General features: G+C 43.5%; 1 protein-coding gene across 6 annotated transcripts; it reads right to left on the bottom strand.

Annotated features, from left to right (window-relative positions):
• Nucleotides 1–328: 328 nt before the first annotated feature.
• LOC144132362 (uncharacterized) lies at nucleotides 329–17,506 on the bottom strand. 6 transcript variants are annotated; one of them, XM_077664706.1, is made up of 7 exons: nucleotides 17,137–17,506; nucleotides 15,994–16,117; nucleotides 12,765–12,832; nucleotides 9,849–10,008; nucleotides 7,017–7,173; nucleotides 5,620–5,777; nucleotides 329–520 (listed from the first exon to the last, which is right to left on the bottom strand). In XM_077664706.1, the coding sequence occupies exons 2-5, from the start codon at nucleotides 16,059–16,061 to the stop codon at nucleotides 7,041–7,043; spliced, it is 429 nt and encodes a 142-aa protein (XP_077520832.1). In that variant the 5' UTR covers nucleotides 16,062–16,117; nucleotides 17,137–17,506; the 3' UTR covers nucleotides 329–520; nucleotides 5,620–5,777; nucleotides 7,017–7,040. The 6 variants fall into 6 exon arrangements, with proteins under 6 accessions (XP_077520832.1, XP_077520834.1, XP_077520833.1 ...); XM_077664708.1 differs by lacking the exon at nucleotides 17,137–17,506 and adding an exon at nucleotides 16,938–17,102; XM_077664707.1 differs by lacking the exon at nucleotides 17,137–17,506 and adding an exon at nucleotides 16,465–16,847.
• Nucleotides 17,507–18,513: the final 1,007 nt, after the last annotated feature.

Raw genomic sequence — 18,513 nt, 5'->3', positions numbered from 1 at the left:
GCTGGCCCGTGTCGGGCCTTTGTGGGCTGGCCCGTGTCGGGCCTTTGTGGGCTGGCCCGTGTCGGGCCTCCGTGGGCTAGCCCGTACTGGGCACCCGTGGGCAAGCCCGTACTGGGCCCCTGTGGTTTAGCCGTTCTGGTCCCAGTGGGCTTCTTAGGTGATAACTTGCGGGAAGTCAACAAACGTAACCCATATAAAACCAATAGCTGTATGCCTTTGGGCCCACCGACCCAATTAGACTTAAGGCTCACCTTGCCAACCCAGAGAGGCTTTCTTCACTTCATCAGTATTTTTTGTGTACATGTTACTACTGAAATTACAATGCAAGTAAGAATGCTTCTTATTTATTTATTTGTTTTTGCAAGACATTTTGGGCATTCTTGCATACAAAGCCCCAAATACTGGGGTGAAGGGTCCGCCCCTTCATCCGAACTTTCCGACCACCATCCCAGTCTCTCGCCCCCAGCACGAACGCAGCCACTCTGTTGTTGCATTCCATGGTGGCTGTTGGGATTCTGCGCTGCATAGCAGATGTAAAAGTGAACAAATAAACACACACACCAAATTGATATTCAGTATGGTGGATAAAAATCACTTTCCAAAGTATTATAGTCACATCTTTCAGGAAATGCTTCAAAGCCGTATGCAATGCTACAATGTGCAATGCTTGAAATATCAGCAAATTTCGTTTGCTGTTAATATCCGTAACCATAATAAACATAAATATCCATAATAAGAATAACCGAAAGGTGCATGAGATATTAAAGGAATATAGACACCTAAATTTATTGCGTGCTTTCTTCTGTACAATGATGCGTTAGATAATAAAATACATGGATTACCAGGTAGTACTTGCCTACAACCCCGCTAAATAATTTATAATCGAATTTCTTCTCTCATGCTGTTTTGGTTTCATCGACCGAACGCCGACTGTCGTCAAGTTGATGTTTTGGTCACATGATGCAACTAGAAAAACTAACACAATCACTGATATGTAGCTTTAATTGACTACGACATTTAATCCAGCCTCTTCCAAGACCTGGAATGAGAAAAATGACCTGTCGGCAATATTATAACCGGTTTTTTATGCCTTCTGTGAATTAAACACCATCTACATGTCGCAGTCATCGTTCGACTGATGAAACCGAAACAGCGTCAAGAAGAAATTAAATTGCAGAAAAACTGCACATTGCGCTAGTTGGTGTTGATCCATACAAAAGCGCAAACACACACGGACAATGTGAGAGACGAGACACACAAACCAGCGCTGAACTTACTACAGATTTTTTATTAGGAAGAAGCACGTCATATATACACACACGAAAAAACAGCGCACATGCGCAGTGTCAACAAGACTCCTAGTGCTAGTACAAGGAAAAAACTGCTTTAAAAGCACGTGAATATCTGTAGAACCACTACCCACTAAGTAGCATATTGATTTCTCGAAGCGATAATGTAACAGATGCATACTAACGCACCCATTACTTTTTCTGAAAATATGAAACGCCTCAGCTACTTCTCTAGTGCGCTGGTCAGAATGAGCGAACAAGACATCAGTATCGTCAAAAAAAATGGCGTACGTTTGCACGTGAAACAATGCTTAGCTAGGTTAGTTTCTTTCCTAAAGAATTAGTGTGCTCCGAGAGCCGCACGTTAACGCAGCGGCCAATTCGACCTATGTAGGTAAGGCCACAGGACTGAGGGATTTGATATGCTACGCCAGTCTTCTCTTCTAGCCATCTATTTTCATGATTTATGTTGCAAGCATTTCTTCTGCGCCCTTCATGCTTTCTTTGAACTGCCGCCCCCACTCTCTAGCTTGTTATGTGCAGGGAACAGAACCTTTGCCCCATGCTTGCTTCCCACTCTTTTTAATCCGGTGCGATAGCGTGTGGACATATGGCATAACCCACTACCTTTCTTCTCCCTTCTTCCGAACCCTTTTCCAGCCCCGAGGTACTTGCAGACGATTTCAGCTCATGGAGGACTGTCTGCACTTGAAACGAGAACTGAGTCCCAGAAACCAGCTTACCTACATCTGTCTATTTGGGCTAAGAGACAGGACATCATTTTATGATAAGATTTCTTTACTGCCATGCCTAAGCATCCCGTAACGATGCCACTTTTTGCAAGCTTTGAATGAAAGGACCTGTAATTCGAAAGGGACTTTTCACTTCTAGGGGAATACTGCCAACAGAGATGGTTGGGTTCGAAAGAGAATTTTAATTAAGGAACTGCAAGACTCTTTCTTGAGGGACTTCATGTGTGAACCTCAGCTCCAACCAATTACATGCAAAACTATGAACATTTGACACAAATTCGGGATTCACGGACCTAGCCAGCACCAGGTAATCATCCACATAACAGAAAATGCATATGCAATAACCGGCTAGATCAGTCTCAACTTTCATATCAACCCTGCTTAGATAAATGTTACTGAGAATGGGAGCTACCTTGGCACCTAGCACACATCCGATTTTTGCATATAAAGACGACCATCCCACTCAACAAACGTGTTACTCAGGTAGTAAGATAAGAGTTAAAGAAAGGATCCCATTGTGATTCCACACTCATTTTGGAACACGCATTCATCGCTCTCATCCGTAATACAATGCTGAACATACTGTATTAGTTCAAAGTGTGGAAGAGAATAAAACAAATCAACCACATCTACACTAAAACCATCACATAGTGCCCGCCTCTGATTTCAGAGGAAATCCGCTACTGCCTCAGAATTACAGTGGACGCCCAATAAACGAAACTCGGTTAAATGAAACTTACGGATAAACAAAATTAAGCAGGGTTACTTGGTTGGTTTCGTATATGTGCAGCAGTAAAATTCTTCGGATAATTGGAACACCACTAACGTGTTACCCTCGGCTAAACGGCACAAAAGTTAAAAATTTGGAATCCTCCTGAGCGTATTTGTGCTCGCATATGTCAGCGGCAGTCTCGCAACCATGAAGAAATTCTTCGCAGCCAACGCTATAGCCGGGACAAGCCAATCCAGTAAGTCGTTGATAATCTTGTTTTTGTTGTCGTTCTGCGTTAGGCCTACGTGCGACCGGTGTTGTCGTTGCGTCGACGTGATGGAAAGCGTTAAGAAGCGGCCGCACAAAGCGCTCTTGCTTGAAAAGAAGTTACAAATTCTGCAGGAGCTTGAGCGAAGTTCCCTTTCAAGAACAGAAGTTGCGAAGAAGTTCGACATCTCGAAGTCGACGCTTTCGCAGATCATGAAAAACAAAGACGTCATTCAAGGAGCTGTCAAGTCTGGGACCTTCGCTTCCAACCGGATGCGTATGAGGACACCGTATGAAGAACTTGAAAAGGTTCTTTTTCAGATTCAGATTCAGATTTATTTCAACAACACTTGGTTGCCGAGGAGGCGAACAAAAAGGCAATCAAAAGTTGCCTGACGAAGCGTCCGCCCCCTTTACACTCTACAACTGAGCAGTGGGCAGGTTTAACCAAAGAAAAACAGATCGTGCGCGGAGTGGCAGTTTTCCCATAAGTGGACCAATTTTTAAGCAAAAGGCGCGGGAGATAGCCCTGCAAATGGGGTTGAGAATTCCTGCGTCAGCGACGGATGGCTTAGCAGATTTAAAAAGCGCCATGGTCTAGTCTTCAAAGCCATCTCAGGAGAAAGTAATGCAGTGAATAGAGAAGTCTGCGCTGACTGGCAACGCGAACGGCTGCAGGAGATTTTAAACAGCTATGAGCCACGAGACGTATTCAACGTCGACGAGATGGGCCTCTTCTACAAGGAGCTTCCATCGAAGACTCTCGCCTACAGAGGCGAAGCATGTACAGGTGGGAAGCGCAGCAAAGAGCGCATTACCGTGCTGGTGGGCGCTAATATGGCAGGCGATGAAGAGTTAAAGCTGCTGGTGGTAGGAAAATCGAGACACCCACGTTGCTTCAAGGGCATTTGAAATCTACCTATGGCCTACACTGCAAATGGGAGAGCATGGATGACAACAGCAATTTTCGAAAATTGGCTGCGGGAGGAGGACGCAAGGTTTACGAGACAGGGCAGGAAAGTTGTCTTCATCGTAGATAATTGCCCTGCCCATGGCCAGGTGAAAGGGCTGAAGTCCATCAGCCTTGAATTCCTCCCTGCCAATGCAACTGCTGTCATCCAACCAATGGACCAAGGAGTCATCTAGAACGTCAAGGTTCACTACCGCCGCCAACTGCTTCACCGCATGCTGCTTTGTGCTGACAGTGGAACGGATTGTGTCATTGACTTGCTGTCTGCTATCCACATATTGAACCGTGCCTGGGAACAAGTTCAGGCAACAACAGTGCAGAAGTGCTTCCACCATGCAGGCTTCGAAGCACACGATCCAATAGCCCATGAAGAGGCAGGTACTGCTGATGAAGAAGCAGACACTATACTTAATCAAATAGTGCCCTCTGCCCCTTTCTCACGACAAGACTATGAGGACATAGATGCAAATGTATGCACCTGTCGCGAGGAAAGCCTTGAAGAAATTATTGCAGAAGTGCAAGCCGAGGACCACTCTTCCTCCAGTGATGAGTGCGAGGACCCTGTGCCCAGTGCGGTGCCAGACAGCGCAGCTAGGAATGCAGTTGCACTTTTGCTACAGTACTTTGAACGTGAAGGGAGCGCAGAATTTTCGCAAAGCCTTTCAAATATGCACAGTTACTTTGTTAAAAAGCAACTGAAGAATGTAAAACAGACCACAACTGATTCCTTTTTTCTTCACGCCCAGATCAGTAAGGGCTGGTGCAGTGTAAATAAATATTTCTACATGAAATATGTGTGCTTTGCTTAAATGCAACTTCTGATAAATGGAACACTTTGAATCCCCTTCATGTTCCGTTTAAGAGGAGTCCACTGTAGGTACGAGAAACGGATCCTTTACGCGAAGTGACGACAAATGTTTGCGAAGATAGATAGACACAAACAACTGCCAAGAATTGCGCTCAGATACGCTTGCCCGGAAACGAACTTTAAGCTTGTGCATCTTAGCACTAAAGAAAATTTCTACCACCGATACTGATGTCTTGTTCGCTCATTCTGACCAGCCCACTAGAGAAGTAGCTGAGGCGTTTCATATTATCAGAAAAAGTAATGGGTGCGTGAGTACATCATCTGTTACATTATCGCTTCGAGAAGTCAATATGCTACATAGTGGGTAGCGGTTCTGCAGATACACACATGCTTTTAAAGCGGTTTTTGCCTTTTACTAGCACTAGGAGTCTTGTTGACATCGCACATGTGCGCTGTTTTTCCGTGTGTATATATATGACGTGCTTCTTCCTAATAAAAAAAATCAGTTGTAAGATCAGTGCTGATTTGTGTGTCTCGTCTCTTGGTCCGTGTGTTGGCACTTTTGAACCACCACTATGCAATTAAATAATAAATTATTTAGTGGTCGTACATGTATAGAATGTCTAACGCATGGTTTGAAAGAAAAAAACGCACAAGCAAAAATTTGGTACCTATAGTCCTTTATATTTAGATGGCTACTCAGTAATTGATAACAGAAGTGCTGAAAACCGCACCAGGCAGATTGAAAGTAGCTTTTTCCTGCAATTAGATGGTGTGTTCACAAAGTGCCTATAACCTTCAGAAGATTCACATGTACTCACCAAAAATTGCGCTGTACAGCCGTAGGTTCCTAAATGCTTCTTTTTTGCCCCGCCCCTTCAATGTGTACATAAGGGCCACAGGAGTCTTCACTAGTCTTCATAATAAGTTTTGTAGCCTCATCAGCTGGCTCACTCCCAATGAGAGCTAGCTTTTTGATCTGAAATAGATTATACAGATTATACAAAGTGAACTATGCCATGAAAACCATACATTGAACCATTCATAAGACTCCCTCTTCGAGGAACTATGTGCAAGTCAACAAAAAATCAGAAGGATGTAGAACAGGATAATACAGAGGACTCAGAGACCTATGATCACAGTGGTGTGACTCAGCTTAATTATAACAGAATTCTCTGTTGTCTTCTAAATGCCCATCTTTGCATCATCACATTAACTTCCTTTTATGCACGACTCAATGGCATACACTTCCCAAACAATAAGACAAGGAGGAAAAAGTGAAGCCATTACTTTAAGGCCACATTGAACCATGGCAAAATTGTAGTCTGGAGCTAAATGAGTGATGTAAGAACATAACCGTCAGCTGCCACTATGAACAGCAAGGCTAATGCTTGTGCTAATTTCTTGTAGTAGGCTAGATATTATATACAGCAAATCCTCTTTCAAATACACTTGTACAAAATGAAGCTTTCAGGTCTACAAATCCAAATGCAGCATGAGGCAATTTCGAAGTCCCAACTTAATCTGAAGTGGACTCACCATATGTAGAGGGCTCAAATTAACCTACAGCTGAACAAAACACTATGCATCAAAATTATATTGAAAGGAATCAATACGTTGCCAGTAGTTCATAGGCACAATTCAAAGAAATGCCATATACCCAGTCGAAAAAAAACACCAGCCCGTTTCTGGTGTTCACACCAAACTGGCTTTTTTAGACACGAGTTCTGGTGTGACCATGTCTGGTGTTCCGTCCAGACCAGGATTTTCAGACACGGGTCTTGATGTGGCGTAGTGTGGTGTGCTTTAGTGTGTTCTGGTCTGGTTTTCTGTGCTGTGACCCGGTTGTCTAATACCGGCTCTGGTGTGGTTTCGTTTGGTGTTTCCTGGTGTGGTCGATGTACCATTCGATTTGGTGTGGTTGGTATACCATAGAATGTCTTGATTCAGATGGTGTGAGTTTGGACATACTATCGTGAGAAAAATTAAGAGATCCCAGCGTATGCATGCCAAATGGTGTAAAACAGCAAGCACTCCTGATGTCGAGTCAGGTGCACTAACATCAGATGGCACCTGCACGCAGTTAGGCATAGTATCGCACACACTCGCAGCGTCATAATTTTCCACATGATTGTACACTGGAGCATGCACATAACCACATCATTTCTGTTCTTGCCGAAGAGCAAGCACGTATCGTAAAGAAAGAAAAAATGCTCACATTTGCACAAAAGCGTCCTTAGCTTCATTGGTAGACAAAATTGGCAGTATAGTCAAGATGGAGGCCCCAAGCATCATAGCGTGCATCTTTTCTGGCAAAGTCGAATAGGTTGAATTTCTCTGATAGCAGCTTGACTCCAGCTGTGTAGCCACAATGCCTGAAGAACAACAGAACAAAATCACGAATTTGTGTGAAATACACTATATTATTCACGGTGCAAAGACAACCAGCAAATACTGCTATTAAATTTAGCTCAGTGGTGCAATTATACAGTACACATTCAATACGACTCGCAATGCCTCTACAGTAAATCAACTGACTTCTGCTTTATAGTAAATCAATGCTACTCACATAAAGCAGCCCACTTGCATTAATTTGCTTGAAATCAGTATCTGGATGAGCAAGTATTTCACACTTTCATTCACACAGTACAACGATGAACATGGACAAGAGGGAAGACACCGAAAAACACTTTGAGGTCCCTCCTCCCTTGCCCCTGTTCATCATCATGCTGTGTGAATGAAAATGTGAATTATTGCGTTGTGTTTTTCTTTTGTATTCATAGCTAACTGCATATATTTACAATACAGTTGGGTACGCCTGCATCATAATCTGAATTCGTCATATTTTGGCATTGCAGCTGATATTGAGCATTACAGTCCTTCCAACACAGTCAGGCTTTCTGAGACAATCAACAGCACTCTAGCATCTCCGGTAATTTGATTCATTACCAGGCTCAGAGATACTAGTACTTGGTAGCCTAGAGAAATAAGTTGATATAGAAATTCTACTGCTGCAGAAAACAAAAATAAGAGAAATTAAGGAATTACAGCAATGAATACAAGATGCCCATAAAGATGGGCACAAAAAGGAGAGAAGATGTAGTTCGACTAAAAAAAATATCTGATGCGAGTATATTTCAGGGTGACAAAATCCATGTATTGAGACTTTATGCGCACAGGGTGCAGAACTGTAAAGCACTGCATGGCTGGCTGCATCTATTTAGAACACCACTCCTCTTAATTTCTTCCAAAAAAGTGGCAGCAAATCATAAAAAGCCGACTGCGGAAATTTATTTTCAGCTGAATGCCACATACAAAATGACAAGGGTGGAATGTTAATGATTCGAAAGGTAATCTTAAACAAGATGCGATGAACTCTGGCACTGGTAAAACCCCAACAGAAGCGCAAAAAAAAGCTGCCAGATTATTTTTCCTGCTGAATGTATTAAAACCAAAGCTGCCTGAGCGCACGAGTTTTGTTTAGGTATAGCTTGCTATGCACATCCTGAGCCTCTGGTGCAGTTGACTGCAGATTACCTGCAGACACTTGCACACATACAAAACCCACACTAGATTCTGCGTACTGTGCATTGCCCACTATAGTGCCTAGCACGCCCTGTCTTCCAGTGAGATGCACTTCTTTTGGTGCATCCAAGCGTTAAGGTTCCAGTTGTAAAAAATGTCTGAGTTGATTATGAGTTAAGTGAATAAGTTTAACAAGTTGACTGGTTCTAAGCAGGCAGACCACTTGCAAGATCCGCTTCTCACAGCAAGGCAGAAAACAATAATGGCTTCAGGACACTGTAGTGCAGGGCTCCAAATTAGTTTAGACCAAGTGGGGTTCGTTAAGCTTCGCTGACATTGTATGGCAGACCGGCGCCTTTTCCAAAGTAGCAATGTTTACTGCCACACATATACGTAACTCACTAGTCGCATGATTCCTCCCAACATGTACGCAACAAAATATTGCAACCGCTTCGAGCCATCTGTACAGGCCCTGCTGGGCCGTCCCTGCTAAGTGTGAAAAAAAGTGGCTAAGATATGCTTTGTCATATTCAATGCTACAAATTATTTTTACAAAGCATGCAGCAAAGCTAGCAAAAGAGTGCTCAAGCACACCTATGCTTGAGTAAAAAGTAGCCAAAATCTTTTTACATGTAAAATGAAGTAGCTGAAGTTAGAACATGACTTGTAAAACTGTATGCATAACAGCTAGACAAGAGAGCAGAGAAGGTAAGGGCAAACAGGGGTTCATTATGGGCTACATGATGGACTCTAACAGTCACTTCCATCATGGCATCTGACAGTTAAACAATAGGCCAGCTAGCATTCAATTCAAGCTTATTTTCATGCAAAATGCTTTCAGTGATGGCTACAAGTTATAACATACAAATTTTCGTTGTTAAGTAGAAGCAACCAGAGGATTTATGATGGCAAATGTGGCGGCACTCACGTATGCCTATACTGAATCAGCATCACTTAGGCCTCAGTAGCTAAAATCCAAGCCTCAGGGCAAATGACTGCTAAGTACCATCCATCTTCTGTTTCCAAGGCATGAGAAGTACATATTCTCTAAAAGTTGTTCATTATGAGTAATTTCACTGATTATGCACTGCCGCACTGAACATAGAGCCTAGGCTTTTAAGCTGCTTTTATCCTCACACAAGCTAACTGAACCCATCAATTAACCTCCTGTAAATAAACTTTCACATGAAGACATCTACAATTATTTGATCACGTCTTGTATGTCTTGCATTATCCTTTGTTTGGCGCTTTCATTATATAAACCACTAACAAACCTGAGTCGTAATTCTCACATACACTGATGGAGTGAGTATATGCCCCTGAGATAAATCCAGCTACAGCTAGCAATTACCTCTCAGTGCATCCATTTTTCACACTCCAGCGCACAAAAATACACGAACGAAGAGGATACACACCACGGACACCGGACATAATTTTTGTGCGCTAGAATGATGTCTCATAATTCTTCCCAGAACCGACTATCCCAGCCCTCTATTCTGAACCTTGTTGAGAACCTTTTCCTTGCCTTCCGCTGTCACCTCCTGAGCACTTGCCACTGGAACTGCATAGTACAACTGCTTCTGTTGACCAGATGGGAATGGCAGTTCTCTTGTGAAATACTGCATCCATTGGGATTCCATTCACGGTGTCATACATTGCCTTCTCTACCTTGAATTCAGATGCACCTAAAGGAAAAAGAACACGCATATAAAAATTCTTAGCCATATTTGCAGCCAGGAATATGATAATAATTGTATTTGTATGCTTCACAGCAACAACAGCAGTATGCTTTATTGCCTGTTGAAACAAGAAAGTAGAAACCATTTCGTTTATTACCAACACAAGACTTGCACCTTGATGTTGATGGTGTCATGCAATAGTGGTGAGTTCTGATAGGAGTGTGAAGTACAAAAGGCAACTGCTTGCTTCGAATTTTAGAACATGCAACTTTAACTGCACAATTATTGAAAAGGAATTGACTTCATCCTTGAAAATCGCAGATTAGTATGTGTGGTAGCAAATACTGAAAATAAAAATAGTAGGAGCACTGCCAGTGTTTAAATCAACACGCAGTGACTGGTTTGGTTTATATGGGTTTAACGTCCCAAAGCGACTCAGGCTATGAGAGACACCGTAATGAAGGGCTCCAGAAGTATCGACCACCTGGGGTTCTTTAGAGTGCTCTGACACCGCACAGTACACGGGCCTCAAGAATTTCGCCTTCATCGAAATTTGACCGCTGCGGCCGGGATTGAATTCGCGTCTTTCGGGCCAGCAGCCGAGTGCCATAACCACTCAGCAACCGCGGCGGCATCGCAGTGACTGCTAAGAGCAATTTTCTAATTGCAGTTCTTGCCCATGGCCTTGTCAAGCAAGGCACTAATGCCGTTTGACCTGCAGTAAATCTAATGTATCCTCAACATGCTGCCTAGTTAGCAAAGTTCTTGTAGTCAAAATTGAACGAAACATTACTTATTTTTTCAGCTAGAAGCGCATGAACTATTGAGTCCAAGGCAAACAACTTAGTGCCTTAGAATAGTGTTCAACGAGGGGCCCACACGCAGACACTTGACTTGCCACTGTTTCCTTATACAAAGTAATACAGGAGTGCATGGCCTGTGCTGTTCATGGTAAGAAATACAAAATATAAATAGAAACAAAACTGAAGTGCAAAGAAAAATTAGAGACAAGTTCTGTCATTACACCTTATGTGACACTAGAGAGTACCTATTCATAAAGAAGTAGTAAAATGGTCATTTTGAAATTTTGCACAATCATGAAATTGTCATGAGCACAGTCATTATGCCTTTTCTTCACACAAAAGGTTTCCAGCGGCTCCAGTGCACTTCAGTTTCTTTTTAGTGCAGTGCCTTTAAAAGACAGAAATTGGTCAAGGACCACAAAATGGTAATAACTGTGTATCACCATTTTCATATCTATGCTTCATTACTTTTTAACACAACCTCCAATATGACCCACATGATTTGCTGCAGGAGCAGGATTCCAGTGTGCACCACTCACATTCAATGAAGGACCTGGCTGCCTTTTCCAAGTGTTATACTAATTTTCACAATGAAAGTGCCGTTGAGCGAGTTTGACAGCAAGCAAAAACATGATTTGAACCTAATAGCATAAGGAAATATTAAAGTGGTCCGTAACATTATGCTTGTAACAAAACAACTTCAGGTGTAAATACTCATCAAAGTTGCCATCAGATCTCAACTTTGGTGCGCTCATAAAGGGAAGGTGGGGTGCTTAGTTGTAATGACCAATTGTCACGGCTGGTACATTGTGCTACCTACTTCAATGATGAAGGATGTGACAAACTATCCTCCAAAATCTGACATCTGGCATAAAGGCTGAAAAGCAAAAGAAAATGAAGGACCACTAAGACCTGAAATTATTTCCTACTTGAACAGTTATGCACATCATAAAGAAAGCTGACAAACGGCACGAAGTTATACTGGTATTTTGGTCTCAGATGCTCGCTCATTTGAGCCTCAGTATCCTAACTAAAGCAATAAAGAAGACATGACTGTTGAAGGCATCATAAGCTCCTGTAAAGCTCATCAGCAGTGAGAAAAACAAATTCTAACCTTCATAATAATATAAAAGCCAACCAATGAGGCCACTGTGTCAGTCACCAACTAAGAGACAATGTACAAGCCATACACTGTAAATGCACAAACTCTACATGAGAGCAAAGCATGCCCTGCACTTGTGAAACAAATTTGTGTCAATGTAAGATTCTTGGCAACAGTAGGCATCACCATTAATGGCATGTGCTAAAAAGGAAGAGGGCACCTTAATGATGTTGTACAATTTAGAATTCAGCCTTTCAGTAAACTATATTTTGTCTAGTACCATGAGCACCGTCAGAGGAGAAGGCAAAAATGAAAGGAAAGCTGCCAGCTGTCATGAGGCCTGCCACAAAAAAAAACTGAACAGAAGTGGTGCACAAACAAAAAAGAAGGGATAAACTATGCGATTACACAACACAGAATAACACAAGAAAACAGGGCCCTACAAATGAATGAAAAGAGAACAACAAAAAGAAGGTAAGCAGTACTGAACACTGCTAACTCTGCAAATTGAGAACAGTGAAATAGAAAACACCTAAAAAATAAGTTTCAAGGACTATAAAAATGCAACTTTGGTCACATATTTTTTTAAACGCTGCATTAGACATTAGAATACACGAATCCCCAAATGGTATTTGCCTATCATTAAATAATTTATAATTCCATTTCCTTCTCTGATGTTGTTTAGGCTTGATCAGCCAAATGATGGCTGTGATGCCTAGTTGGCCTTTAGGTCTGCTGAGGCATAGAAAAGGCTACAATATAAATGTTGATATGCAGTTTTAATTCACTACAACACCTAAAACAGCCTGTTTCAAAAGCTGGAATGACAACAAATGCCATAGCAGCAGTTATATTACCAGTTTTCTTGCTTTTGCCATGACCTGAAAACCAACTACACGTCGCAGCCATCGTTCGGTTGATAATACTGAAACAACAAAGAGAAAGATAATTATAAATTATTTACCAGTCATAGAGCAAATATCACGGGGTGGTCCATGTACAGGTGCGGACAGAAGTAAACAGAGCGTGCCACACAAGAACTGCGTGTCAGCGCCGCCTAGCCAAACCAGACGAGAGCTGGAAATCGCCACGCGCATGTGCAGGCCCGCTTCCGGCGCGACCCTCTCAATGCTCCGCTTGCCTCGCATTCGTCCGGCGTCTGTGTCGTGCTGATGATGATCATGATTGGATGGTCGTGCTCTGTGTAGCTAGCGAACATTTCGGAAAACAAAGACCGCTGTCTTGATAAGGCAAATTGCGAGGGGACAGCTCTACCATTAAGCCGCTTCGTTTGAGACAGCTGGAGGCATGTTTGCGCCGCAAACAACCCGCATGTTTCGAACTTTTGCTGCCGCTGTGACTCTGCTGCGTCTCACTCGCAAGCAAACGCGCTCGAAACACTCGGCATGCTGCCGCAGTTTTGTGTTAATTTTCTACAGTTATCACTGATGATTCGCTTGTTCCTACCAGGCGCTGACGCAGCGCTAGTCTATGCACCCTGCCTGTCTCCCCCGAAACAAACTGCCCCTATAATGGATCCTGCTCTCATCACCACTGAGACAGTGCGCTGCGTATCGCGCTGTGATGTGCGGAGCAGAGCTCATGGTAATCACTTTGCATGCACCTTTGGATCTTAGGATGACTACAAGCACCCGCTGTCTCACCCACATGAATGCCGCGGCAGCTGTGCGTCACTGTTTCGCGCCCCGCGTGCGAAATTTGGCATGTAAGTATCCGTGATCGCCCACTAATCAGAGTATGAGCCACGACAGAACCCAGCAAGTGATCCAAACTCTTCTGTACGAGCTGTATTACTTCACAGCTACCGGTTACATATAGACATTGGTCTGTTTGAGAATATAGGTGTGAAAACCCAACAGCTGCATCCAGCACATTTGGAAGCAGTCACTATCCTTGAGACGCTGGATCGCGCTGCAAAAAGCGCCAAGAGCGGCGGTTTCATCTTCTTTTAAGCTTACCTCCTGGCGAGGTTCCAATGCAGGAGCACTGTGGTGCAGTACAGACACACAGGGCGCATGCTTTGCCACTCCGTCGGTTCCTCGTAGCAGCAAGCCGAAAATGAACAATAACTGTATAAAAGATCCCGAAACTGCAGTGGTGGATCGAGTGCTTTTGAGTTTATTTGGTCTATAGCGAGATGGAAATGAATCCCAGAAGCAACTAAAGTTCGAAGAACGCGCTCTATTTGCAATGGAAACGCGCCACAGCTGTCACAGATGCAACGACATAATGATAGCGTCGCCCCCGCGGGATTTTTGGCTTCAAGGCAGCGGTGTGTGCGCTCCGAAATGCCCGCTCGCTACTAAGGGCGCAACCATCTGATCATAACCATCATCAGCGTGACCCTGACTACGGCCGAATGAGAGGCGAGCGGAGCAATGAGAGTTGCGCTGGTAGGGGGCCTGCATATGCGTGTCGCGATTTTGAGCTTACGTGTGGTTTTGCTAGGCGGCGCTGAAAAGCAGTTCTTTCTTGTGCGGCGCGCTTCTTTTACTTCTGTCCGCGCCTGCACATTAATGTCTAAGGCATTTGAAAAAAGACGCAAGCAAACATCTGGTGTCCATAGTATATGCAGTTTCTTTAGAGCTTTGTTGAACTATGATATCAGGTAGCATGCCGAAAGGCTGAGTCAAACAGGTCACTACAAGCTCCTAATTTCCTGTAAGTGTAACAGAGCAAGTACATTCACTGAAATTGCACAGTGTCATCACCAAGCAAGTGAAATGGCAAAAAAAAAATCAGAACTGACCAAGATAATCACAGAGGTAACAATTTATGGTGAACATTCACCTTTTTTCACTTAGCACTTTTAGCTTTTTTGTGCAAAGGCTATAATTCAACAGACCTTGAAGTAGTTTGCAGTAGACGGTGCTTATTTTCCACTCAGATCTAGAGGCAGTAAAAATATTGCAACTACAGTGAAAAGTTCATTTAACAGTACCTCTTGCTGGACTAGTTGGTGTAACATTGTGTAACAAAAGTAAAAACAGCGCGAATGTTTACATAAACAACACAGAAAGAACAGACAGGACGGGCGCTGTCCTGTCTGTTCTTTCTGTGTGGTTTGTGTAAAAATTAGCGCTGTTTTTACTTTCGTTATACAGTGAGAGGCCACAGAAGAGAAGCTGCCAAGCTTTAAGTCCAATTAATGTTTCTCATCTTTGAGGTGCATTCATAGCTGCACTATATAACACCATTCATATTCTTTTCATCAAGTGAAATAAAACGTATTTGCTGGGCCAGTCTCTGAGGAGTGCCATGTGACACCGGCATTACTGCAGAAGCTTGACATGGTTATCCTTCTACTATGAGTGTCTATGAGGAGTGCCATGGCAGATGGATACTAGAGGAAAAAAGAATAAAAGCATTGTTCTCATGCTGTAATATCACCTTAGAATGCTGCCCTGTAGCCCATTACTTCATATTGGCATTTCTTAAAGCCTGGCTGCATTGAAGGGGGTCTCCAGTGACTCGAGAACGGGTGGGGAGGGAACTAGAGAAAGCGGCTGAGCTGAGGCTATGCCATTGTGCTCGCTGTTGCTTTGTAGGCTTGGAGTTGAGCGGCCAGCTCTGGACTCAATCGTGGTATGAGGGTGCGGGTTTCCCTTTTTCTTCCACCCTGTGTGTTGTGCTGTCAACGTTGCATTTTTTGCGTTTTGGCTATAAGAATACGTGTTAATGATTCTTGCTAAAAATCACCACGAAATTTTAGAAACGACAGGAGAAATGTTCCAACCACCACTAACAAGAAAAAGAAAATTGGTTGATTGCTTCGGATTCATACGCTCCTTATAAGCATTCTAGTACAGGAAGTCTCAGATTCCTCGCTAGTTCTGTAAGGGTTCCGAGGCCAGCCGAGACACCCCTGTTTATAAGCACTGCTTCTTTCTGAGCATGAAACTGGCACTATCTGATGATGAGCTATTGAGAAGAGACACACACGTTATTTTGAATAGGGGAATGCCAATACAAGCCATCAACGTTCTGGTCCAAAGCAGACATTGCAACACACTGATCTCAATGCAGAGGTGAAAAAAAACAGATCTGAGAAAACTCGACGCATACTTGTGCTCTGCAATGTATGCTGAACAGGCACAGAAAAGAACAGCCCCAAATCTCGACAGTGGAGACATCTTCTCCGATGAAGCTCTTTTCAGACCTCTTCATTACTGAAGAGAAGGCACTTCACCTGCATAACATAACTTCCAGCTGTGTATTTTGCACCCACAATGCCTGGCACTTCCTGATAATTATTTGTATTGCTGGCATTTCACACAACCACAAGAAAATGTATAAACAGCCAAACTTCAAATACATAACGCCACTTGCCCACACTAGTTTTTATGATCAGCTCTGTACTACTTAGGTTATTCAAAACAACTTAATTTGAAAGGGTTACAAAGCGCTCTTTTTCTATGGCTACTTCTTCGTCATCATTTAGCAATGACTTTTATTCACGGCCGCCAGCAACTAAAAGAACTTTACAGCTGCAGGCAACGGTACCAATGTTAGAAAAGTGATCGAGCAGGCAGCTACCTGTTGTGGTATCGCAGTGACACGTCGCTTCAATTCACTCAGTCGCTTGCATGCCTTGACGCGTCACACCCCTCCCACTCTGAGCTTGACAGCTGGTGTAATCGGCTCGTAGAGGTGTGTTCTAACCTTAAGACGCCACATCAGATTACTATAAAGACGCACATACGCGTAGCGAATAACAGAACGCTAAACAGACCGAGCGGCGCACGCTATCGGCAATTCGCAACGGGCCGATACTGGCGTCAAAAACACGCTTGCAGGCAGTGCACCATCACGCCCCACGTCGAATAATGAACAGGAAGTCGGGCAACCACCTTAACAAAAGCCCAAAACATAGTCACGCGCCTTGCTGGGCGGTATACAATTGCCACATTTACATTTAGGACTCCTACGCGAGCCTGCCATTCAGCAAACGCATCTATGCATACACCGGCGCTCGCGTCGCAACGCATACACTGTGAACACTGACGGACCAGCAGTTTGATGATTCGATGTGGAATGCACTTTGCTGCCGCGGAAACAACCAGTGACTCACACGCAATGCCGAAGGGAAACGAACAGGACAGAGCTGACAGAGCCTCGTCCCTTCCGCTCCTTCTCGCCTTTGCGCTCGCTCGTTTATTTTCGCGGTCACAAATTGCACGCACTCTTGCGCTACAATATGGGTCTCACCTGGAAACGAAGACTCTACGAATTCCAGTAACAGCTTTCTTCTCTTCCTTTGCGGCTGCTATGGTTGAAGTCGAACGTGTTGTGGAAACGAGGACTCGACGCATTCCAGTAACCGCTTTCTTCTCTTGCTTCGCGGTTGCTACGGTTGAAGCCGAACGTGTTGTCAATATGAAACGGCTCCATGCTTCTCGGCGTGGTCACTTTTCACAACGTACGCGAACGGCTGCATTGCTGACACGCGGCGCAAGCTACTATAAACAAAAAATCCAAACGGAAGTTTGAAGGAACGATTTTGAAATCAGACACAAACAGCACACGAACAGCAGCAGCACGGAGCACGGCACGGCGCGGCGTAAGGCCTAGCCGGATATCACTCCGGAAATGCACCGAGGGAGAGGAGGGGAGGAGGGTGTGCTGCGTCCTGCCACGTGACCTGGCAGCAGCGCGCTGGATTTGAACGGCGTTGGGAAGCACGCTAGGCGCTGGCGCGTGGCTATTAGCGTGGCGTCATGGTAAATATATACTGCAAACTGTTACAAAATTGCAGCTAGACTAAGGCGCTCCGCGCCTCCGTGCATCATTGCCGTGCAGTTTTCATGTCAAAAGCAGGCGACAATGTTTCAGCTCCTTGCAGAACAACTTTACATACTGTTTTCTTAGCTTTTCTCTTTTCTTTCTGGTCTTTTGCCGACCGGATTAAAGAGCTTTCACTGCATATTTTTTAGCACAGCACTAAGTTTCTCGTAAACCACATTTCGCCTTATGCTACAAAGATATGATCTGCAGAACAAGTCTGCTTTACTCAACTTCAAAAAAAAAAAGGTTAATCTCAAAGGTGCTATTGTAGATTTCAACGAAATGTGTATTACTGCAAAATCTCATTAAATCGAACACCAAGGGACCATAAAAAGTTCAAATTATCAAATGACCTCCAACAAAACTGACAAGAACCATTTGTACCAGGGTATAGGTCGGAAGAGGGCACCGCCTCAGTTATTGCTGGCAGCCGGAATTCGTCTACCTATATGCTTTGCCATTTTGAAGCGCATATAACTTAAACTACATGCTTAATTGCATATTCTATGCAGAATATATTTAGCTTGAAGGCGGGAATGCAAGCTATTTGCCCACATTCGTCTGGCTTCATCAACGTGCTGAGTGGCAGCCCATATACTGAGCATATATATATAAATATATATATATATATATATATATATATATATATATATATATATATATATATATATATATATATATATATATATATATATATATATATATATATATATATGCCTGCACTTCACCCATGCGCCCATGCTCCAACGCTGTGGTACCCAAGCAGCCCTTTTACATGTAATGTAGGATATGCAGCAAGGC

The sequence above is a fragment of the Amblyomma americanum genome, chromosome 5 (genome assembly GCF_052857255.1).
Source record: "Amblyomma americanum isolate KBUSLIRL-KWMA chromosome 5, ASM5285725v1, whole genome shotgun sequence".
NCBI lineage: Eukaryota > Metazoa > Arthropoda > Arachnida > Ixodida > Ixodidae > Amblyomma > Amblyomma americanum.
This window is presented reverse-complemented; position numbering and strand designations above follow the sequence as displayed.